The sequence below is a fragment of the Fukomys damarensis genome, unplaced genomic scaffold (genome assembly GCF_012274545.1).
Source record: "Fukomys damarensis isolate Sample0158 unplaced genomic scaffold, DMR_v1.0_HiC HiC_scaffold_26, whole genome shotgun sequence".
NCBI lineage: Eukaryota > Metazoa > Chordata > Mammalia > Rodentia > Bathyergidae > Fukomys > Fukomys damarensis.
This window is the reverse complement of record NW_022900938.1, coordinates 8,261,294-8,285,229: the sequence shown is the minus strand read 5'-3', so window position 1 is coordinate 8,285,229 and position 23,936 is coordinate 8,261,294. Positions and strand designations below refer to the sequence as shown.

The 23,936-nt window shown below is 42.0% G+C and overlaps 1 protein-coding gene across 5 annotated transcripts in view; it reads left to right on the top strand.

Annotated features, from left to right (window-relative positions):
• Positions 1-48: 48 nt before the first annotated feature.
• Mfsd6 (major facilitator superfamily domain containing 6) overlaps positions 49-23,936 on the top strand; it is a 59,016-nt gene continuing 35,128 nt past the window's right edge. Inside the window, exons 1-2 of one of the 5 annotated variants that reach the window (XM_010636864.3) lie at positions 49-376; positions 17,588-19,202. In XM_010636864.3, coding sequence (XP_010635166.1) covers positions 17,629-19,202 — 1,574 coding nt within the window. In that variant the 5' untranslated portion in view covers positions 49-376; positions 17,588-17,628. Of the gene's footprint in view, positions 377-1,020; positions 1,040-15,148; positions 15,289-17,587; positions 19,203-23,936 lie in introns of those variants that run through there. The other 4 variants (XM_010636862.3, XM_010636861.3, XM_010636863.3 and 1 more) reach the window with 4 other exon arrangements.

The following is a 23,936-nucleotide window of genomic DNA, read 5'->3' as shown; positions in this document are numbered from 1 at the left end:
TGCACCCGCGACCCGGTCATTGCCCGGGAGTAGGAGCGCACCGCGAAACGCGCCCAGCGCCGCTTCCCTTCCTTCGCCCTCCCCGGGTAGACAGGTGGACTAGTTCCCGGGACGGCCAGCACCCGGGCGCCCTGCTTCCCACAGGCAAAACCGCAGCTTTCCTCTCATCCGGATGTCCAGCAAGCCCCTCACGGAAGCGCTGGAACGTGTGGCCGGTGTCCGGGGCCCATTTTCTCCGGTGTCAAATGGTACCGCTGCCGAATTTCGCCTTCACCTTTGTAGAAGTCCAGGGTGGGTGTCCACCTGCCCTCTTCAGCGGGGTGGATGTGAAGTGGGCGCACACAGTGGATGGGCCAGCGCCGGGCGATGAAGGCTGGTGGGTATTCGTACTGGCGCTGTCACCTGCAGTTGTCCCTAGTAGGCATGGGGAATGTTTTCGGCTACTTGGTGGTGCAGACTATTTAGTAGGATGGGTGGTATTTATTTCAAGTTGTAAGTACAGTTTAGCATTGCTTAGGAAGATGCTGGAACGTTGTTAATGTGCCCAGGGAAAGACACTCGGGGAGGGGGAGAGAGAGAGGTCGAATTTCAGTGTGCATGAAAGCTACCAAGCACGTTTACAGTAATTTATTGCTAAGGTACACTCCGTGTCAACACAAATAAGGTGAATATAGCAATATGACAACAATCTGAAAAACAAAGACAAAGCAACAGTTCTTGCAGGTATTTGGTGGCGAGGGTGTTGGTCACCAGTTCCATTATATATAATTTGTGGGTGTCAGCAGTCGTACGGCATGTTTAGAGCACTTAGTAGGCTTAAAACACCATCCTAAAGAGTTCATTTTTAAATCTGAAGGTGTCTTTCCCTTCATTGTGTTCATGATGAAAAGGATACTCAGAAGGGTTAAGCAACTTGTGCTAACCACATAATCAGTTATGGGTGGAGTTAGATTTAAGCCCGTGTGTCTGGCTCCAAAGCACAGGAAATTCACACGGTGTCCCTCCCTACCCAGGACTCATTAAGTGTCTCTACTACCAGGTACTTTACTTTGCTTCTTGCCTTTGAAGACTGACTTCATTTCAGCTTACGTGTACCTGCGAATATTTACCCAAGGGAGAATAACCTGTATATTTGTAATGGACGCATATTAGTGGGTGTGAGCTTTTTGGTTTTTCTTCTTTTGGTGTTTGGTAAATCTTGATTTAGCATTCTCCTTGTTACAAAAATGCCATGTATGTGAGTCTGCCAGCTGCTTTGATACAATGGCTTGGGGAAAAAAATCAGGATATATTTATATACTTTTTCTGCAACCTTCGTACAAGTACCAGCTGTTGAAAGTGGCTACCTTAAGGAAGTGGGGTGGGATGGAGATAGTGTTTTTACTTCTTACCTTATAAAGTCAGGTTTGGGCTTTTCAAAAATATTTGGAAGAAGCCTGGGGTTCAGCTCAGTGGTTCCACTGCCTGCCTCGCAAGTGCAAGGTCCTGAGTTTGATCCCCGGTACCAAAAGAAGAAAACATTTGGAACAAGCATATGTTCTTCTATTATATAAACCAAAAAGAGAAGCAAAAGAATAGAATTAATGCTCTTCATACAAATTGCAAGTAAGAGAAATTTGTATGTGTCTGAACTCTTATCATGGTTTACGGGAGTGACATGGGACTCAGGTGATGAAAGAGGATGGCGGAGTCTTTGGCAGCTTTGCAGGTGTTGGGCAGAGTAAGGAGTCTTGGAGTAAAACTCGGCCATCTAATAGGAGCTGTAGCATCTTCTCCGTCCCTCAGTTTTCCTCCTCAGTGAGAAGGCTTTGATACACACCGCAGAAGAACCCGTTTCTTCCCAGTCTTACTAGTGGCAGTGAGCTTGGAAAGCATCGTTCTTCTCCACGGAGCGATCTGTGGAAAGCAGAGTAGAAGTCAGTTTGGCTGGTCTGTCTCCCGTGAAGTCATGGCTGTAGGTTCTCATGAAACTTTGTGACTTGAGGTACACTTATTTTTAATAATGTAGTCAGGAGCAGCAGGTCACCCTCACATAATCTAAACTGATGTACATGTGTTTGTTAAACATGATCCCACAGTTCTGCCTAGTTCTGTGTAAAATTAACAAAAATCAATGCTGAGAATCTTAAAATTAATACACATCCCTGCTCAGACTTAGATATCTAGAACCAAATATATTCAGACATTTTAAGAATCAAGACACATTCTTATGTTTTATACGTGAAGGAAATCTGAATAAATTTGGTTCATTACAGGTAATCCTGAGAAAAAGATAATTGAAAGATTATTTTGCAGAAGAGAGACATAATTTTAGGTGTCTTCTAACATTTCATTTAAGGTTTTAATTGTGTTTTAAGTAGAAGAAAATCTGAAAGTTTTGATTTAGGACACTTTTAAATCAAATGGCAAACTCTTACCCTACTAAAAAGCCAGTTTGGGTGAAATTTTTTTTCCTCAAAGCAAAGTTGGCCACAGCATTTTCCAGGGTATAGCATTTTGGCTTCCTGGGAAAACCAAACACACATCTGATGTGAATTCTCTGTGAGACAGTGGAAACACCTAGCTACCCAGCATTAGCCCTCTGTGGCCATTTCCTGCCCTGGCATTGGAGGGTGAAAGGGGCTTGTGGCAGTTTTGATTTTTCATAAATCCTGAATGATAGGCTACCCAAGAACCTAGCCCCATAGCTGGGTTCAGTATCCTTTGTTGTAACTGTTTTTGAGTCTCCATATTTAGAAGGTATTTATTTACTGTTTTGTAAAATGCCATTGTTTCAAGTTTGCTCTCTGGGCAACTTTTAGAAACTACTAATTATTTGTTAAGGCGAACGCTATTTGATTTGTTGATGTAGAAGCTGAAACAGAAAACCAAAGCAAAGTTTTTAAACTGAGGAACAACTTAATCTTGCATTTAAATCACTTGCCTCCATCTAAGACACATATTAATGTGCCTGCTGTGTATTACCACTCTGATTGCTACATTTTGTCTTTAACACATGTACACACAGACACACACCCCTGTACCTCGGCACCAGCCAAAGTGAAGCCTACCAGGCACTTGTGTGCGTTCAGGTGGCCACCACCTTCCTTGGACCCTGTAAGCATAGCCGAGCCATGGATGAGGCATGTTGAAATGCGGAAATGTAAATGAGGGCTCTGTGTTCCTTATGACCTGGTGGTCCTGCTGAATTCTAGGATGTGGGAGCGAGGTAAGAGAATGAGGTAGAGACAGAAGAAGCTCAGCTATTAGAAAAGCCATTTGAAGGAAGCCATTTGAGTCAAGGAGGGCATGGACACCTTTCTTGACGCTTGTTCTGGAGACCGTTTGGGAGTCTAATTCAGGAAACATTCTCTAAACAGAAAGCAGGGAAGTCCAACTTGGAATGACTCCGAAGAAACGTTTAGAAGCCTTTTGATCTGAGACCCGGAGGGAACTGGGGGGAGAAATGGGGGAGACCGGGACTCATGAGCAAGCTGCGGCCAGAGGCAGCTCCTGTGTGGCTTTGCGGAGGAGGAAAAGGAGAACTAGAAAGAGGAACGGGTGCTGCCTGTGCATGCCTGATTTGTGGGTTGGCCGTGCCAGGGGAAAGTGAGGAGTGAGGCTGGTAGTCAGCTGCCTGTGTGGGGTGACATAGGGAAACCACCCCACAGCCAGGTCCTCCAGTGGAGCTGTGTGCCAGGGCCCCGTGAGCCCCTCGGCACTGTGGGGTGAAGGGGACTTGGCCAGCAGAGCCCAGGAACAGGTTCCTGTGTCCCATGTTGGGAATTCTCTCGTAACTGTTCCGGCTGCTCCTAGGGACACAGGTTAAGGTGGGACCAGGGCAAACTTGGGCCCAAGGCAAACAAGGTTTCTGTCACCCAGAGCCAAGTCCCCTGACTTGAACACACAGCCGAGCCTTATGAAGTGGCTCTCACGTCATCTGTGACTCTTAATTACGTACTGTTGCTGATGAACCTGATTTGATGGGGGGGTCAAGCTGCTTCTGAGGTTCTGAAGGGACTTCTTACCGCTGCTCCATGTTGATGTGTGCAGAGTGGTGTTTAATACATAAGGTGAGCCTCCAGCTCACCTTTATAAGGGAGTTTAGATAAAAGATTTTGTTGTTTTATTTTCAAAGGGGTTAAAATGACACACTTCTCATTGTTTATTGGTGCATTTTAGGTATACAATACAGTTACATTCATCACCGGGAATATGTTCCTTTACGTGATGTATCTTGGTTCTTATTTTTTCCCATCCTCTGCCCTCTGTTAAACCCCTCCACCCCTCCCTATTTACAAAGGCTTTGTTTTCATTTTCTCATATTTATTCCTTTCCCTTCTTTTCTTTCCCCTACCCCTCCCACTTTCCCTACCCCTTTGGACCTTTTCTTCCTATTTCACATTATCTGTTACACATTCTGAACCTTATTCACACTTTCAGTTTCTCATACCAGAGAAACTATTTGGTACTTACAAATGTGTCCTATTTATTTCACTTAAGAGTAGGGCCTCAGTGAAAACGATACTCATTTTTATTTTCTTGTTCCCCCTTCCAAGTTCAAAGCCTCTTCATTACTGTCTCTTGGGAAGCACCGGCTGTTGGAGGATAAGCAGACTTCCCGGAACTCGAGGGTCAGGGCTCTCCATGCCGAAGGCTCCCCAAGAGTCCCATGTTTAAAATAGTGCCTCTTAACCAAGGATGTGTGCTCACTGGAAACAAATCCAGCCAAGTATAAGAAAAAACATAAGTTCTAATTTTACTACATGGGGATAACGCCTAGTAACATTTTGGTATTATTTTCTGTAAGTCTTTCTATAAAATATATTTCATATGTGATTTGTAGATTTACAGATATAAATCTACTATGCATAGAATTTAATGTCCAGCTTTCTTTTTCATTTAATGGTGATACATTTTCTCATGTAATTAAATTGTTTTCCCATCATATGGAGATAAGATTCTAATTTTTCTCTTACATAAATATGCCATAATTTACTTATCTGTCCTATTTTTGATTGCTTATTACTTTGTTTCATCTTGAATTATTATGAAAACTATTGCAGTAAATATCTTCAAACTTAAATCTTTGCGTTCTACAAAGTTTATATTCCTGTTCTCAGTGGATGACAGCCTGTGAATCCACATCTTCAGCTGCACTGAATCTTTTCACTTAAAAAAGTAACAATATCCAGGTATGGTGTTTACATGCCTATAATCCCAGAATTCTGGGCAGTGGAGGCAGGAGGATCACAGGTTTCAGAACAGCCTGGGGATATTGGTGACTTAGCTAGAAAAATTTTTTTAGAAAATATTTGGGGATATAACTCAGTGTAAAGTCCTGGATTCAGTCCTCAGTACCTCAATGCAAAAAACAAAGACAAAACAGTATTGGTATGGCAGGTATGTTAAAATACCTTTTTAAATAAGCCAGGTAATAAACCTTTTTCTGATCTAATTGTATCAGAATTGATTGCACATCGTAACTTTCAATTCAGTATGACCAAAACAGCATTAAGAAACAAAATTAAACAATTTTTAGATTATTTGTAGTAGAATGTGCTAAGCATATACTGAATTTATCTTTGTACATTTAGAATTTATAGGTAAAAATCATTGATGGTAGCTACTTGTCTAAAGGAAAATGTATGTTCAACTTTGAGGTCTATATTCTGGTTTCAATTTGTAAAGTCATAAAGGATGTGTCTGAGAAGAAATCACCTATCATTTCTACTTAAAATATTGTTCTTTGGATAGATTGTGCTTTCTTTAGCCTTCTTAATATTCTCAGTATCTAATAGTATTAGAATAACCAAGTGGTAATACTGTTATTGAATAAGTATTTATTAAGGGCCTGTTATAAAAATAGTATTACTATAACATGAGGCAGTGCTGTAACTTAATGATATAGTACTGATACCTGTAGATGGTTTTAATTTCCTGTTATATTTGTATTTTTCTGTGTTCTTAGTATTTTGTGTTTGTGAACCTAGAGTCCTATACTAATTATATTTAAGTCAATCCTGTTTTGAAAAGATATTGGGAAAAATTGTGTATTTTTATATGACACTAGAATTTGACTAACTAGGTTTAAAAAGAACCCAAACATTCAAATTATAATTTGTCATTATAAAAAGCAGATATAGACTGGATAAAGAAGATGTGTTTTTTCTATAAAATGGAGTACTACTCAGCCATAAAAAATGAGAAACTAGAGACATTTGTAGCTAAATGAATGCACATTGAGGCCACACTCTTAAGTGAAATAAATAGGCCACACTTGAGTAAATGCCGAATAGTTTCTCTGGTGTGAAAAACTAGAAGGGTAAATAAGGTTCAAATGGTATAATTGACATTGTGAAATAGGAAGAAAATGGCTGAAGGGGAGGTGGGAAGGGGAGGGGAGAGGAAATAAGGGAAAAGACAAAATGTGAAAAAAGGAAAAAATGGAAACCAAGTCTTTGTAAATAGGGAAGAGTGAAGGGAGGGCAGGGGTATGGGGAAGAAATGAGAACCAACACCTGTCATGTAAAGGTACAAGGTCCCAGCGATGAATGGAACTGTAGTGTTTGCTTTAAATGTGCCAATAAACTTAATGGGGAAAAAAAGCAGATATATATTCTAATGAAATTGCTCCTAAAGTATAACAAACTATAATTAATTTATTGAGGAAAATATCTCTGTAAAACCTTAAAAATTGCTTTCAGTACCAAACTTTTAAAAAATCCTTTGTTTTGTAGTATGAAAAGAAATCTAACATTTTCTGGTTGTGTTTGTTGGCATAGAAACAAATTCATTTTCGTTGAAATAATAAATTGTTTGATGGTAGAGATGGCTTTGCAGTGGTCAGCACAGGCTTCTGTGGCTCTCAGCTTTGCCGTGACCTGCAGTGTGAAGTTCTGTTCTTCCTCCTTTTCCTTCCCAACCTTTTACCTGTTACATTGCATATGTGGAGTTTGGAAACACCACTTTCCTTTTTAAATTCATTTTTTCATTTGTACCCCATAAGGATTACATTCATCGTGAGGTGTTGGTGCATTTATATAAAGTACATCTTGTTTCTTCTCATCTCTTTCCCCACGTCCCCTTCTCCCTCCCTTTCTTTGTCCCTGTCCCTTCTGCAAAATATCTGTCTCCCTATTTTTAATGTCTTATTTTGCTCTTTTATTTATTTTATACTTTGGGTTTCTCGTGTAACAGAATCCATGTGATATTTAAGCTTGTGTGTCTGATTTATTTCTCTTAAGAGTATGGCCTCAAATTGCATCCATTTTCCTAAAAAATGACTGAAATTTATCCTTCTCTATGATGTAGTACTCCATTATATATAAATACCTTATTTTCTTTACCCATCCATCTGTTGATGGGTGTAGATTTAGCCATTCTAAGATTTAGCTTCTAAGATTTAGCCATTATGAGTTGTGCTGCTATTAACATGAGTATGCATTTATCCCTGTAATATTTCTTCAACTCTGTGGGAAAGATATCTAGAAGGGAAATAGCCCAGTCAGCCGAAATTTGTATTTTCAGGACTCTCATATTGATTTCCTTAGTGGTTGTACTAGTTTACATTCCCACCAACAATATAAAAGAGTTTCTCCACCACCCCAGAATTTGTTAGTATTTGATTCCTTGATGATGGATATTCTTTCTGGAATAAGGTGTGATCTCACTGTTGTTTTAATTTGCCTGTCTCTAATGGTCAGAGGCATTGAATGTTTTTCGTGTATTTTTGGGCCCTTTGTACCTCTTTGAAGACTCCATTTTAATATGTAGATTTCCCGGGCTCTCCCATGATATTAGCTGCTCCCTTCCGGTTCCCTATCTGAGAGATACGTGGTAATAGAAAGGTAATAAGAGTTGCATACTTAAGCATGGTGGTACACATCTATAATTCCAGACTTTGTGCTCCAGGAGGAGCACAAGCTCAAGCCTGTTCTGGGCAGTTTAGTGACTTAGTGAGATCCTGTCTCAAAAAAAATTTTTTTAAAGGTTTAAAGATGTAGCTCAGTGTTCATGCCCTGGGCTCAATGACCAATGCCCCCCCGCAAGTTGCATTAACCTTTATTAGAGAAATAAGTGATGGTAGCATGAATATACATTTGAAAATGAGCAGAATATAAATGTGTGACGCATTTATTAGGATTTTTATTTATTTATTTATTTATTTTTGGTACTGGAGATTGAACCCAGGCCTTTCACACTGAGCTGTATCACCACCTCCACCCTCCCAGTCTGGTTAATTTTGAAATGATCTCACTAAGTTGTTCAGGCTGGGCTTGAACTTCTGATCCTCCTGCCTCAGCCTCCCGAGTGCTGGGATGACAGGGATACACCACCACACCCAGCTGTTAGGGCTTTCAGAGACCCCTGACAATGATGTCATGGCCCCCACTGTTGAGGCTGTTCCCGTGGAGGCTGCAAGTGTCTGTGGTCTGTGGTTGGAAGAGTGGGAGGAGGCTCCCCGAGCCCTGGGTGGGATGCCCTTGAGCTGTGCTGTTGGCATCCCACGGAGAGAATTTCCCCTTAAGAAGTATGCACTATAACCTTTGGGTTCTTAGGTCAGTAATCTTGGCCCTCTGCTCTTGATGATAGTATTTCGATGAGGACTTTGTTTCCACGCTTTAGTGTTGAAATACGGTGCATACTGCAGCCCCCACCTGCCCGTCTGTTTGATTATCCCAGACAAAGCTGCAGACCTTGGTGTAGGAAGAGCTGCATATACATCACTTCTGCTTTCTGACCCTCTCGTACCCCTCCCTTGTTCTTCTCCTCAACAAATGCTCCGAACCAAAGCAAATTCAGTGAATTTCACTTCCTATATTGGAACATCCCTTGAAGTTTTTTGGTTGGAGAAAAAAAAAATAGATCGCAAGACACAAATGTATTTTGTAAACTTTTCTTTTCATGCTGTAACGTGAAGTGTTGGGTGTCTGTTATTGCTGGGCTTGTGTTAGGGCAGGAAGTTTACTTAAAAGGTGGAAGGAAATGAGGTTCTGGGGCCAGCTTCAAATCTAGATTATAAACTATGTTCTATTGGCACAATAGTTAATTAACAGCCTCAAACAAATAAATAGGGATCTGCTTTCATGATGATTGATACGGTTGAAAGGGCCTAAGTTGTCATTTTAAAAAATTGACCTTTAATTGTTTCTGTTACAAAGTGAAAGTGAAAAGCCACTTAGCTATATATTATTAGGCCACTTTTATGGTTAACAGTGACTTCCCCCACCTTTTAGAGATAAAAATAGTTCCTTCCTTTTACTCATTTAGCAGATTGAGAAGAAATGTTAGGTTTTAGCTCCTTCCTTGCAGGTTTCTGATGTCAGAAATGTGAGTAACATAGCTCTACAGAGGAGTATGTTTTAAACACATAGTTATTACTAGCTGAGAGATCCTTATTGTTCCAGCCCATAATACAGGGGTGTTGTCTAGTGAGCCTGTGCCCCATACCCTTTCTTAGATGGTAAACCGAGGAAGAGAACATGAGCACAAATCTACGAGTCTCGATGGGTCAAAAGCTGGTCTTTTCCTGTCCCGGGCTGCTACCAGGGAACCTTAGAACACTCACCTGAGAAGAATGCATTTGGAATAATTCCAAAATACATAGGATATCCTGCAATAAAACTGCAGCCACCACCCAATGTCCATATATTGCCTTTCAATTAACAAAGTGCATTTTTATGCAGTATTTCATTTAAGCCCTGGAATCCCTCTGTGAGTTAGTTGACTTGAGTTTGTATTTTTGTCCTCTTTTTACATCTAGAAAAGGGAGGCTCAAAAAGGCATTGATTTGTCAAAGCCAAGAGAAAGGCTGAGATTTCTCTCTGCTTTAGTTCTCAAATTAATCGCTGACCATGTTGAACTTTAATAAAAATCTCATCTGTTGTCATCAAGTGCTTAAAAAATAATCAGTATTTGATGAGTGATTACAGAAATAAAGGGCAATATACAAAATACTATATTCTTCTCATAGAGGGTTTAACACTTGTGTAGACAAGAGAAATCTGAAAAAAGAAGGGGTGAGAACAGTGTTACAAATTTATTCCATGTCCAGATGTTATAAAAGGTTGGGCTAGGTACAGTTCACGAAGCATCCTTTTTTCTGAACCGGTAACCATCACAGGAGGTTTTTATTGCCGTTCGTGGTAAAACTGGTTCAGTATAACAAAAATGAGAATGTCAGCGCATCCTTAGTAGGCTGCTGCAGCAAAACGCCGCCCTCTAATGTTCCGGGCTGCGGCTCTGATGGGTGATCTCTGTAAACTATAAACGTGGCTGTCCTGTGTTCCTGCTTCGTTCTCCATGACTCCTGGTTGCTCTCTACAGAGACGGTGTCCCTCAGGCACCGTGCCGAGAACAGCCCTGCATGCATTATGCCTTCCCACCCTTCCGGTTGCTGCTGGAAGAGGTTGTGAGGTTGCTCATCTGTAGATAAGCAGCTGACACTTTGAGCCTGCAAAAGCTCTCCAGGGCCTCAGCGCGCATCCGGCCGGTCTCTGCAATCTCTTCCTCCTCCTTCCTCTTCTCCTCTCCCCTCAGTAAGCCACAGTGTTTACACTGGTCCTTTGGAGCAAGGCCCACTTCTCTTCCGGGCTGCTGCTCCTGTCCTTCTAGGCTCCCTGGAGGCCTGGCCTGGGGCCTTCTGTGTCGCCTGTGCTCACTCCTGTTTTAACATTTGGCACAGTGTGTTGTGTCTGTGCCCACCCGTCTCCCACTGTGTGGTCTTCCCCAAGGGAACTATGGGTCACCAAGCACCTGTCCCCTCTAACTTTACAGCTGTCGGGTTAAAAAAAAAAAGTCTTTATTTTCAGTCTAGGACTCCAGCATGGTACTTTGTGTTGTATCAGCCTCAGCCTGGTACTCAAGGCCCCCTATTATCTCTTGCTGTCTGCTAACCCTTGTGTCTCACCTTCCTGGTATAAATCCCTTAAGGAGGCTCTGTTTCCTTTCCATCCCCTGTGCTAGAAGTTTCCCCACTCATCTTTGCCCAAGGTGAAGCCTTCCCATCTTTCAAGGTTCCACCAAAGACCCTCATTCTCTTGCCAACCCCTGTAAGTACTAGGGCTCCTTACTCAGGACCCTGGCAGTACTCATATTTCTTTTTTATGATTCTTTATGCAGTGCTGTGCGGCTTCTCTTTCATTATTGTCTAACTGGTCACTTAACTCTTCCCCATTATTCCCTGTTTCCTTGGGTTCTAGGCTCATATTGTCTACTGTAGAGCTGGTCTTGGAGGCACTGGACCAGGCATTTGGTGTCTCTGTGTGCTACAGTAGGAAGCAGCGACAGTCTGGGTTTGAATCCAGCTCGTTTACCCGTCCTGCTGTGACTTGGAGCTGGTGTTCTCTACCTCTGTGTCCTCAGCTATAAGGTCAGAAAGTGATTGTGCCAGCCCAAGGACTGTTGTGAGGATGACACAACCAGCTGTTGCTATATCCCTGGCAAGTGTCACTGAGGTGTGGTGCTGTAATCAGTAATAACGATGACCAGATAGTGCCCTAGGCCCCTGTGAAGATAAAAATGCATTGTCAAGGTGGATCAGTTTGCCCATATGGAGCTGTTTGTCACCTAGCAGACATAGTTTGCAAGGTGCCTGGGACAGGTTCTGGAAGAATAATGCAGGCGGGGCGTCAGGGACAGGCAGCCTGGGGGCGGTGCTGAGTGCCTGGAGGGCTCCAGCTAAAAACCGGACTGACAGGACTAGGACCAGTTTTGCTTTTCTCTGTTGTCTCAGCCCCAAAGCAACCCTGTCACAAAAGCCTGGGAGAAAGAGGAAGCGTCCAAAACAGTCTAAAGCATTTGTATCCTTGTGTGACTGTTGTAAAGCAAGCCTGTATCCTTTTTCAAGACATCCGCTACACATCTAGCAGATGCTACAGCAGACCTAAGTTTTGAGAAATGACCTGTTGGGTGGAAGTTGTGTCCAGAAGTGCTGGATGTTCAGGAGGGTGGTGTGCAGATACCAGGACCCTGAGGCTCATTTACAGTGATTTCTCTGTCTGTGTCTTGGTGAGTGGCAGCCCTGAGTCCTCTCGTTTCTTGAGGCTCTGAGATGTTAGTAACAGCTGGCAGGGGAGATTTTCCTGTTCACAGCCGCAGTCCTGGTCTCTGAACAGCACTGAGTTACAATGACAAGGCGTGAGGAAAATGTCCCTTCTGTGTGACTTAGGTTGTTTCCTCTCCATCGTTGATGTTATGTCACTGTACACATTATCTTCGTGTTTGGAAATCTGACCTTTGGCATTGATTATTCCAAATATGTATTCAGATCTGAGGGTTCTTTTCCTTCAAAAGTTTTATCCATTTCTGTACTCATATATGTATAGATAACAATGTATGTTTGAGTCATTTTAATTTAAATACTTAAAGAAGAAAGCTATCAATTTAAACAAGAATGATTTCATTGCCTCTCATCAATAATTCAGAAATACCCGCTATTTGAATGCTCAGATGCCTTTCTGGGTTTGAACGTGCTGTGTTACATTTTCACAGTCATGGTGTTGATTACTATCACTAGAGTGTGGTAGGTGAGAAGACTTTTCTGGTTTTCCAAAAAAACAAAACAAAAGCCCTGCCCATTAGGATGAATAGCAAACCTGCAATAGAGTTCCCAGAGAAATCTTCAAAGATTGCCGTGTATGATTTGTAATGTCTTCCCACTCTTTTTAAAACTTTCTTTACAAAAAAAAGAAAAAGCTTTAAGATGCTGAAGTTTGAAACAAGATCTTCGCTGAATGGGTGGGTGGTGGTTGACATTGTGTCGATCTACCTGAGGGTGTAAAACAAAACCAAATGTTAAGTGTGGTGCAGGGCTGAAACAGTTTCCAGCGTTCCTCAGAGTCAGATCATGATGCGATGAAGACCGTGGTTCCTGGTCATCCTGGCTTGTAGACAGCTGCTCACTGTGTCCTTGGATGGCTTCTTTTCAGCAAGCGAGGAGACATTTTTCTGTCTCCCGCTGGACCATGAGGGTCCCACCCTTAGGGTCTTCTGAACCCAAGTGCCTGCCTGGAGCACGGTCACACTGGAGTCCAGGGCTTCACCTTCTGAATTTGGGGAGGAGAAACTAAACTTTCAGCCCATACCAACGTCCTAGTAAACAAAATGTCCCTTCTATAAACATTAAATACCTCGCTCAGCATGTAAATATTTTGTTTCTCCTACTTTTTCTCTATCCATACTTGTATTAGACGTTCTCATTTCTTTGGAGCATAATTTTATTGAAATACAGAAGTTTGGTTTGGTTCTTTTGTTCTCAATCCTGTGATAACACAGGTGGCTACAGTTATACTTTATGTCGTTACTTTTTGTGATTTCTCCATGGTTTGGTTTCTTTTCATCAAAATCTAAACCTGAAGGTACTGAATCTGAAATGTACTGTCCTGAATTTAAACTGAAAGTTTTTTATTGTAATTTCAGGTTTGCAATTCATATAAACGTCACTGAGTATGACTTTCATATAAAGGGTACCGAAAGTCACACTGGAGGACACTCCATAACTACTTTGCGTTTGTCGGTACTCTGAGAGAACTTAGCATCTAGACTTACATAACAAGAGAAACCTTATGTGGCCTTATGATAATCAAAAATCATTTGAATAAGGTGGACAGGAAGAGTAGTTTGGTGAAACATCAGCCTGGGGATTTAAATGAGAATCCTGCTGTAAAATATCTGCATCTTTGGATTAGCATTTGGGCACCAGCTGTTCGTCATCACTTGGACAGTTCATGGAATTATCTCCTTTGAAGAGGTCTTTCTGTCCTTCTCTGACCTACTTGGTAAAGTCTCAGCGCTTGATTTATGGGAGATAATTAGGTAAAGGCCTCCACAGGGCACCAAATGAGAATTCATGCAGTTGAGTGTGATTCTGTACAATTCTGGAAAAGTATTTTAAGCCAGACACAGAAGAGTGGAAGTATCTGTCTGGAATTAATTGTCTCTTGCAAAGCCAAGGTGCAGATGATTGTATACTTCTTTGTAAAATTAAATTTATTTTTAACTAATCCATGACAACATAAAATTGTACAAATCAGTGGGTCATGTGATGTTCCAATACACACGTGCACTGTGTAGTGGTTTAAATCAGGTTAAACATGCTTATCTCCTCAGACATTTGTCACTTCTCTATGATGACAACTTTATACTTTCTGAAGTGTAGAATTCATTGCTTTTTATTTTTAAAAAGAGGGCTATATAGTACAGAGTTTCAAAAAATTAACCAGCTTGCTAGACTTGTTAAAAAAGTCTTGAGACTCCTGTGTCCTCTTTCTTATTTCTCCTATCAGACACAACTGCTTTTTCTGCCTACCCATGATTGTTTTGCTCTTCTTGCTTCATGAACTTTGAATGTAGGCATTGTTTTCTGCCCACTGCGGAAGACACAGGATTAACTCCCTCCCTTTTGGCCTCTACCCGCCCAGCCTCCTCCTCGCCTGTCCTTCCAGGGTTATGTGGCCATTTTGGTTTGCTCCGAATTATAGTAGTGTGACTGTAGTCATAGTGGAAATATAGTAAGCTATGATTATTTTTTTCTTTTCCTGTGCAAATTTTGTTTCCTTGTAGTGTTCTAGTTACTTAACTTTATCTGTACTTATCACTAATTAATCCCCCAACTCTTCACCAGCTGTCTCAGTTTACTCTTGGTGCTTACTCGAATGTACTGGCGTTCTTCTATCCAGTGCAGTTTAGCTGAGCGGGCTCTCCAGCAGCCTTTCCACCTGTCCTGCTGCACTGCCCTTTGGGTCTGAGGTACAGCTGTCATCTTGGGAATTCTGGTCCCACCATGCCCATATTCCCTTTGCCTGTCTCCCACGTTTGAGCTCTTATTTCCTGCATTCTGTGTCCTGCTCTCTTTTCATTATCCCCTTGGTATAGCAGAACACACACTGAGAAAGGGAGACATGCGGGATGAATTGTTTGAGAATTTGCATGAGTAAAATATCTTTATTTTGTTGCTCTTGTTGCCCTTTAATGTTTCCACGCTTAGGTTATGACTCTAAAGGAGCTCCCGTGTGTGTGTGCAGGTGCTCAGTGTCATTTTGGTGGGGTTAGGGAAGGAGCCAAAGTAGGCATGTTTGATTGACCCTGTTCACCCAGCAGTTATACATATCATTAACACAACAAACATTTATTTCAGTTTTGGGCTCAGGAATTAAACTAATTTAAGGAATGAGTTCAAAGGAGAACTTGTTCTTTTCAGGTGATGGAATAGAACTGGAGCTGCTGAACTGGGTAGCTGAAGACACTAATGAAGAAAAAGAAAACAAAACAAAACACAGAGCATTAAAGAAAGTCTTCTGTGGCCAGGCAGGAAAAACTCTTCATTTTTCTTTTCCTTCAAGTTATGTGAAAGGGAAATTTTTCTTTCACAATTAATATAAGATAAGAAAATTAGATAGAAGTGGTGGCCACTGAACATCGTGAATATGTTAATTTAAAATGCCATGGAATTGTTTATTTAAAATGTAATTGTTCATTTAATTTATGTTATATGAATGTAACCTCAATTTAAAAATTCTTTTAACCTAAAAAGTCTAAAATATGCAAACATTTTCAAAGCTAGTAGCTACATGGTATCCTGCTTTTGGGAATAAATAACAAATTGACTTGTTATACAGGCCTCATTAAATTGTGTTTCTAATGTCCACCTAGGAGCTTTGTGGAGGTTAAAATATGCAAAATTCTGGAAGATTTTTATGAATGTTAATTCATTTTGGAAAAAGAAAAAGCAAGATCATTACAAGGGATGGCAAGTGAAGTCGATATTTCTCTCAGGTAGAAAAGGTAGAAGGAGTTAACAAGTACTAATATATGTACCTCTTACCATCAAAATGTGCAGTTGAGACCTTTTGACTCTGCTCCACTTATACGTAGCAGAAGAAATGGGCAACTCTGATGGAACATGACACAATTTCTGTAAATTTGCTGTAAAATTGCTGATGCATTGCTGAGATTTCGTATGAAATACCTTGTCCCTTAAAAAGGATTACTAACATTTTACCACCTAAAATGTAGCATTTGGCAGTCTGGTATAGTGTATTAGACTAGGTGTGCCGAAGCCATAATACCAGAGTTCAAATCCTGACTTTGCTGTTCGTTAGTTAAATTCTCCAGTTCTCATTTTTCTCATGTGTGAAATGAACATAATGATAGGCATTGTGTGAGAATGTGAATTAATATAGGTAAAGCCCTTTAAATGTTACCTGGCACAAAGTAAATCCTCAACAGATTTTTAAAAAAAGATTAAGAGACTGAATTTTCTTTGCTTTATTTATTTATTTGTGGTGCTAAATCCAGAACCTCAAGCATGCTAGACAAGTGCTCTACATTAAGCCACATCCCCAGCTATCTTAGTTACTTTTCTTGCTGCTGAAACAAGATACCCAAAACCCAGAAGTTAAAGGAGGAAAAGTTTACTCAGCTCACAGTTTGTAGAGGGTTCAGTCCGTAATCAACTGGCTCCGCGGCAGGATGGCATGACAGAGGAGCATCACAGATGATAAACACTCCATGGCAAAGCAGGGCAGGCAAAAAGCAGTAAGCAGTGCCAGCAGCAAGCTTCCCTTGCCCTTTTATGACACTCAGGCTATAAGCCTTTTGAGTGGTGCTACCCACAGCTGGGGTAAGGGTTCCCATTACTAACATCCAGAGCTATGATAAACCAGTTAGTGGGCTAATCCAGTACCTCACACCCTTAATCCCAGTATCATACTCTTCATCTACATTCACACATCCTAGATTTAGCTACCTCCAAAAGCCACACCTATTACCACATGAGGCTTTGCAGGGACATTAAATACAATCCATAACACAAGCCCCAATAAATGTACTCTATTTTTTTCTTTTTGAGACAGGATCTCACTATGTAGTTCAGACTGCTCTGCAACTGACTGTGTAGCCCAGGCTGATCTCAAACTTGAAGCGATCCTCCTGCCTCAGCCTCCCAAGTGCTGGGATTACAGGTGTACACCACCACACCTGGCTGTACTCTATTTATTTTTCCAATATTTTCTTAAGCTGCAATCCATCAAAGCATATCTGGAGTAATATACATAAAGGAAGCAATGGGAAACTACTTCTTTACCAGAGGTCTCATTTGATTCTGGTAACCAACCCCAGTTGAGAAAGTGCTCTGGACTCCCTCTTTTTCACTATATTTGTCATTGTAGTTTTTTTGTTTGTTTATTTTTTTTTCTAGAAACTGAATGGCTTTAGCTTACCTTTAATTTCTAAAAAATGTTTACTTCATAATGCAGTGGAATTGTAAAACCAAGAAGTTATAGTGTTTATTTTCAACTCCCTATATTTGGTTTAGACATAATCCCTATCATTTTTACATTTTCTCTGGAAATCCATGAAAAGGTTGAGAATGAGTCTGAGCTATAAACCTGCCGCTGAAAGATGTAACGTATCAGTGGCCACAAAAAGTATTTAATTTTAAGGTATTTTTCTTTACCTGTTCACCCAGAAGAGTCAGTGACCAATGATAAGAATTCTGTCACCAGTTATTTTAGTTGTAATTTGAAATTCCTCATCTTCCTGCAAGATGAAGTTCTGTATTCTATGATTTTCATTGCTAAGCCATCTTTTAAATTTTGCTTTACAGATCAGTGATCAAAATTCTGCAGGAAGACTGTAAATTTTCTGATGGTGGTGGTAACCATGGCAGCAGATGATAAAGTTGCTATCTTGACTGATGATGAAGAGGAACAGAAGAGAAAATATGTGCTTGCTGATCCCTTCAATGGTATTTCCAGGGAACCCGAACCACCTTCAAATGAAACACCTTCCTCCACAGAAACATCTGCTATTCCGGAGGAGGAAATAGACTGGATAGAGAAACATTGTGTGAAAATAAACAACGATCTTCTAATTTCCAAAGTTTTTTATTTTTTCTTTTACTCCGCCTATGGCTCTCTTTACCCACTTCTGCCTGTGTATTATAAACAGCTGGGAATGTCACCAAGCCAGAGCGGACTTCTCGTAGGCATCCGGTACTTCATTGAATTCTGTAGTGCTCCTTTTTGGGGGGTGGTTGCAGATCGCTTCAAAAAAGGCAAAATTGTCCTCCTCTTTTCTCTTTTGTGTTGGGTTTTGTTCAACCTGGGCATCGGATTTGTCAAACCTGCTACCTTGAGATGTGTACCAAAGATCGCCCCAACAGCTCACCCCACCAACGCAAGTCACCTGTCAACCGTCCTGCCAGCAAATTCCTCTGCGCTCTCTTTCCTTAACACATCACCAAAAATGCGTGAGAAGAGGAACCTGCCTAGTTCTGATTGGCCACCAACTTTACAAATGGGGCTTGATATCCCAGAGGCGGATATCTTTGCAATGCCTTCAGCCAGGACCACTGAACCCAGTTTGCAGCCCCAGACAGGTGAAATGACTGACCGTGTTATGGACTTGATCTTGAACACAAGCACAGTAACCCCCATCCCCACAGGAAATGTAACCAGGGAGACAACCACTGCTGCTGTCACCACCACCAAATCCTTACCTCCTGCTCAAGTCTCTCTTGTTTATGACCAACAGGAAGTGGAAGCTATATTCTTGGTGATCTTAGTAGTTGTCATAATAGGAGAATTTTTCAGTGCCTCTTCTGTCACGATTGTAGACACGGTGACACTCCAGTATCTGGGGAAACACAGAGACCGCTATGGACTGCAGCGTATGTGGGGGTCCCTGGGCTGGGGCCTGGCCATGCTGTCCGTGGGCATCGGCATTGACTACACCCACATAGCAGTGCTTATCGATGGGAAGGGGTGTAAGCCCCCGGAGTACAGGAACTACCAGATCGTCTTCATCGTCTTTGGAGTTCTCATGACCATGGCCTTGATCGTGGCTACTCAGTTCCGGTTCCGCTACAACCACTTCAAAAACAGCGATAACAGAGGAAAAGAGGTAGAGATCCCGCAGGTGGAAAGGAATGCCTCCACGGAGTCTTCTGAGGAGACACCGTCTGCCGCAAGCCACTCACAAACCTTCAACTTTTGGGACTTAATCAAACTTCTGTGCAGTGTGCAGTATGGCTCCGTGTTGTTCGTGGCTTGGTTCATGGGTTTTGGCTACGGCTTCGTGTTCACCTTTCTGTACTGGCATTTGGAAGATCTGAATGGAACCACAACCCTCTTCGGGGTCTGTTCAGTCCTGAGCCACGTGTCGGAGCTGACAGCGTATTTTTTTAGTCACAAGCTTATTGAATTGATCGGCCACATCAGGTAAGAAAATGCACACTGTTGCTGCCCCTCAGCAGTTGAGCGTCATATTTTTATAGCTTGTATCAATTTTGGCACAACGAAGGATGTTAGAATTTGTGTTGCAGGTAGGGTTGGGGTGGGAATGGGGCTATCTGTTGCTGCTCCTCCTGAACATAGAGATAGAAGGAAGGAAAGCAAGAACGTGACTGGATTGTCTAAACAAGCAAACAAACCAAAATTAACTGTCTCCTTTCTCAGACTTCTCAGGAGTGATCTGTAGGCCACCTGACCATGTGCTGAGACTCTCAGGGTAAATGTTTTCTGATACAGGAAGCACCAACCTAGTCAACTGTATTGTCCCATAGACTTGAAGGGTCCACCTGTCTCGGGCATTTGTGACACAGGCCTTCTGTGGATAAAATGGGTCATGTTTTTCCAAACGTCATCTATCTCAAATGACGTACGCAGATAGAGCTTGAACACATGGCGTGCATAGGCGACAGGGGCCTGGGGTGTGATTCAGTGGTGAAGGGCTTGCCTGCATGCACCAGGTCCTGAGTCTGCTCCCCAGCATGAAAAAAAAAAAAAAGAAAACCATTATGTTTAATAAAGCTGTGATATAACCCACCATAATTCGTATCCATCATATCACATGGAAGAAATTCTTATATGAATTTTTATAATTGTTACATGAATCTTTGCTTTTTTTTTCTGGTCTGCCCTGAGGACATGGCTTGCTTAAAAATCTCCCTTTTACCCTTTTACTGAAAACTTCCTGTTTTTTTTGGGGGGGGTACCAGGGATCAAACTCGGATCTTTGTGTTTGTGAGGCAGGCAGCTGAACTACTGAGCTAAATCCTGGCCCTCTGCATTATTCTTTTAACCATCAAACAAAACAGAACCAATAAAAACCTATTGTTTCTTTGATACCCTTAATTGTCAAGTGAATGGTACCTTGCTGTATTTTGTGTTCTATTAATGGCTGTAAAATGTGCAGCTAGCTACACTTACGCATTCCCATTTGTAGAAAAGTGTGACATAGCTATCTCTAAAATTCCTAGTTACCATCACCAAAAGAAAGCAACACTATATATTTTGTTTTTGTGTGATAGTCTTTAAATCTGTTCTTTCTGTAGGAAATCAAAAAGCAAAATAGACAATGGTAACAGTTGGAAAATATTTGCCATTGTATCTTTTGTTTCCTTTCTAATTGAGGAAGATGTTTTCTAATTTAAAGCTTCAACCTAGAATCATTCCTTTTTCCTAGACAGTTGTGAATGTTTGTCCTTGTCTGGCATGGTTTGACTTGGGGAGGCCGTGCCCTGCCTGTCTTTTTGTCAATCTTTGACCCCTTTGTTGTCACTAAACAAAGCCAGGCACTGTGTGATGGTCCCCAGCCCCACGGAGTCCCTGTGGCATAACCCGTGGGACGGGCTGAAGAAGGGTGTGGAATGCTCCTCAGCTTTGTCCGGCCACATTTGCGTTCTCAGCTGTGTGGATGGACCATAAGGACTTAGAGACTTCTCTATAGCCAGGGTTTATGTGTTCCCAAGGAGGGCAATTCCTAGATGTCATTTTTCATCAGTCAATAGGATCAGGTGAACCCTAATTTAACACAGAATATGTATGTAGGTTCTATTTTTCAAAGATACCATTGGTTTCCTCTCACGTGGCTAAGAAAAAAGTTCTCTTCGGCCTTTGCCTTTTATCTGTAGTAGGTATTTTCATAAATCCTAGTGGGTTCATGACTACTTTTGATAATTTTGTCAGCTTGTAGTTGTGTTTTTCTTTCCTGAGTAGTATGAGTTACTCATTACTTTAAAAATCCTATTGCCCACTTACCCTTAATTTTTTGGTTTTCTGTATGAAAACCGTCTTATTTAATGATGCAATGGAAGAAGGTGGTCCTGTGGTCACAAGAGCCTACTGGGGTCCCATCAGAACATGGTCATTTCCTGCTTTTGTATTTGGATTCTGTCCATTAAAACGTATTGATCATTTTAAATACAGTTTAACGAGTATGATAGCTGAAGTAAGATTATGCCACATTTGTACTCGGATGGAACAGATCTTTTGCTCTTGATGACAATTTTGGGAGTCCAAATAGGGGGTGCTTGCTGACATTTGGGGGTTTCTAAGTATAGTGGTGACAGCTTAAATTTTATTTGGAAGAATGTCAGGTGTTAAAAAGCCGAGGAATCCTTAGTCTTTATGTTTTCCTTGTAGGATCATAAAGAGAGATCTATCTGGGGCCATTATGTATTCCTGTACATTTTTTCAGTATTCATTATTATATTAGGAGTTTTAAGAGTCAGCTCTACCATAAAAATTGTATATACTAACATAGTCAGAAGCATATGTTCACACGTTTTTTAATATAGATTCAGAATGAAGAGGAATCTATACCAGAAAACAGTTTTTAAAAAATAGCACATTCCAAACCATGCAGTGTTTCAACAGATTTTCAGGGGGTGATTTATTGGCCTAACACACACACACACACACACACACACACACACACAAAATAGTAAATGATTTCAGGTTTTAACCTAGGATTTTTGTCCTCTAAAAATAGCTGTCTCTGGGAAATAGCTCAATGCTTGTACTAAGAAAGTAAATTTCTTTGATATCACACAATTTGAATTTATAGAAAGTACATTTTAGGCCCATTTATGTAAGGATCATTAAATGGAGGTATCTTATGTGTCCTTGCTGAATATTTCAACACATATGAGTAGGAGTGTGACCAAGATAAATAATAATAGTGCTTTGTAAATTTGTAAATCATTGTTATCCAATGGTATTTGATTTAAATTTATTTTCATTTTAAGGGACACACAAAAATCTACTAGATCAGTTTAACCTAAAATTATTATTGTGTGTGTGTGTGTGTGTGTGTGTGTGTGTGTGTGTGTGGTACTGAAGATTGAACCCGGGGCCTTTGCACTGAGATACATACCCAGCCTTTTTTTTTTTTTTTTAATTGGAGACAGGGTCTCACTAAGTCAGCGAGGCTGGATTCAGACTTGTGGTCAGCCTCAGCCTCCCAGAGCGCTGCAGATTACAGGTGTGTCGCCACACCCAGCCTTCACCCTGAAATTCTTACATCTAAGGTCAGTTTTACCAGGTATTTAGTGTGCAGAGGGGATAACGTGTCAGCCATTTGAGCTATGAATTACTGCTTACTCGTAGCCAAGTATCCAAATGGGCCAGCTCAGCCTGCGCAAGAAGGGAACGTGTGATGTATATGGCAAGAGGAGGAGCGACAGGCTTTCCCGAGAAAGGAAGAGCCAGGAGAGAGGCGAGGGTGCACAGGAGGTGGCGTGGCGAGTGGGTGATCACTGGAGAAAGAGCGGGAAGAGGAGAGTGCAGTGGGGGTGACCGATGTGAACCGGCCGTGGGAAGACAGAAGGATTGCATCTGTCTTTGTTTTCCGTTTGGTTGTTTTTTTCTTTGCTCCACCCATCTCTTCGTGCCATCTACTGGTCCTCACTTGCTGGCTCTCTGACTGTCCTCTGCCTGTACAGAGGGCGTGCTTCCAGGACCTGCTATCCTGTCTTCTGTCGGATTCAGCTATGCATTGGTCCTCCAGCAGCAGACCCCCCCAGGAGAGCTCTGCAAGCTCAGGCTGCATCTGGCCCCCTTACCTCAGACCCTCCAGGCCTGTGTACTTTTAGAAGCTCCCTTCTAGGTTCCTCTTCGCTGCTGAGGTTGAGAAGCACCTCAGTTCAGGAGGGACACAGGTGGGAGGAGGATTGGAGGGAGGCAGACAGATGAAATCCCGTGGCAGTTTCCTCTCTTTCTAGCGGCCGCAGCCTATCTGTGTGACTTTGGATATGGTTCCCCTGCTCCTTCCAGATGGTTGCTCTCTGGTAGGTTCCTCACTGTGCGCGAGCTCAGGAGTAAGAGCTGGATTCTCTCCACTCCAGGGCTCATTCTGCTCCCTAGAACCTCAGCCCTGTCTTCTACACTGTGCCCTATTAGGCAGTAACCCTGCAAGACAGCACTGCGGCTCCACTGTGGATCCACCCGCAGTGGGCGGCCCGGGCCTGGGCAGCATCTCCTCTCTAACCTTATCCTTCTGACCTGGCTGTGTGGGTGCCACCTGCAGCTTTGCAGTTCTCTGACCAAGTCCTTGAATGAAGACCGAGGATTGCCCCGTTTCCTGATAGCAGCCACCTCCCTCACCACCCTCCACTCGTCAGGACCCCTTGTGGCAGTTGCCACAGCAAGGAAAGAGCTCAGAACTAAAACTCAGTTCCTGATTCAGAAACAAAGAGTGGTTGGCCTTAACTCTTCTTTTCCATTTGATCTCTGAAGGATTCTTTTGAAAGATCTTTACCATGGCTAAAAAAATATGTTCTAAAAGGTTCCATTTTCATAACAAATTTGAAATTATGTCCTGCATCCTCTAGAGGAGCGAGTATTCCTCTGTAGAATTTAAAGTGAGACCCTGAGTATTTGTTCAGTTTAGTGGACCGGTGACTTAGATCCCAGATTCATAGGATGGAAAATATAGGGATGTTGAAGGCCACACAATACTGAGTCTTCTCTGGAGAAGCAGGGCCATGGCAGGCTCAAAGCACAGGAGAGGATCCGTCCAGGGGATGATCACTGACATATACGTGGTGCAGGGTCACTTCGGAGCTAGGTGTCTCTGAGAATGTTCTTAAAAGGTCCCAGTCAGGGGAGAAGATACAGGCCTGGCTACAGAAGCCCCAGCAGAATTTGGGGGAAGGGGAGACGGGAGACACT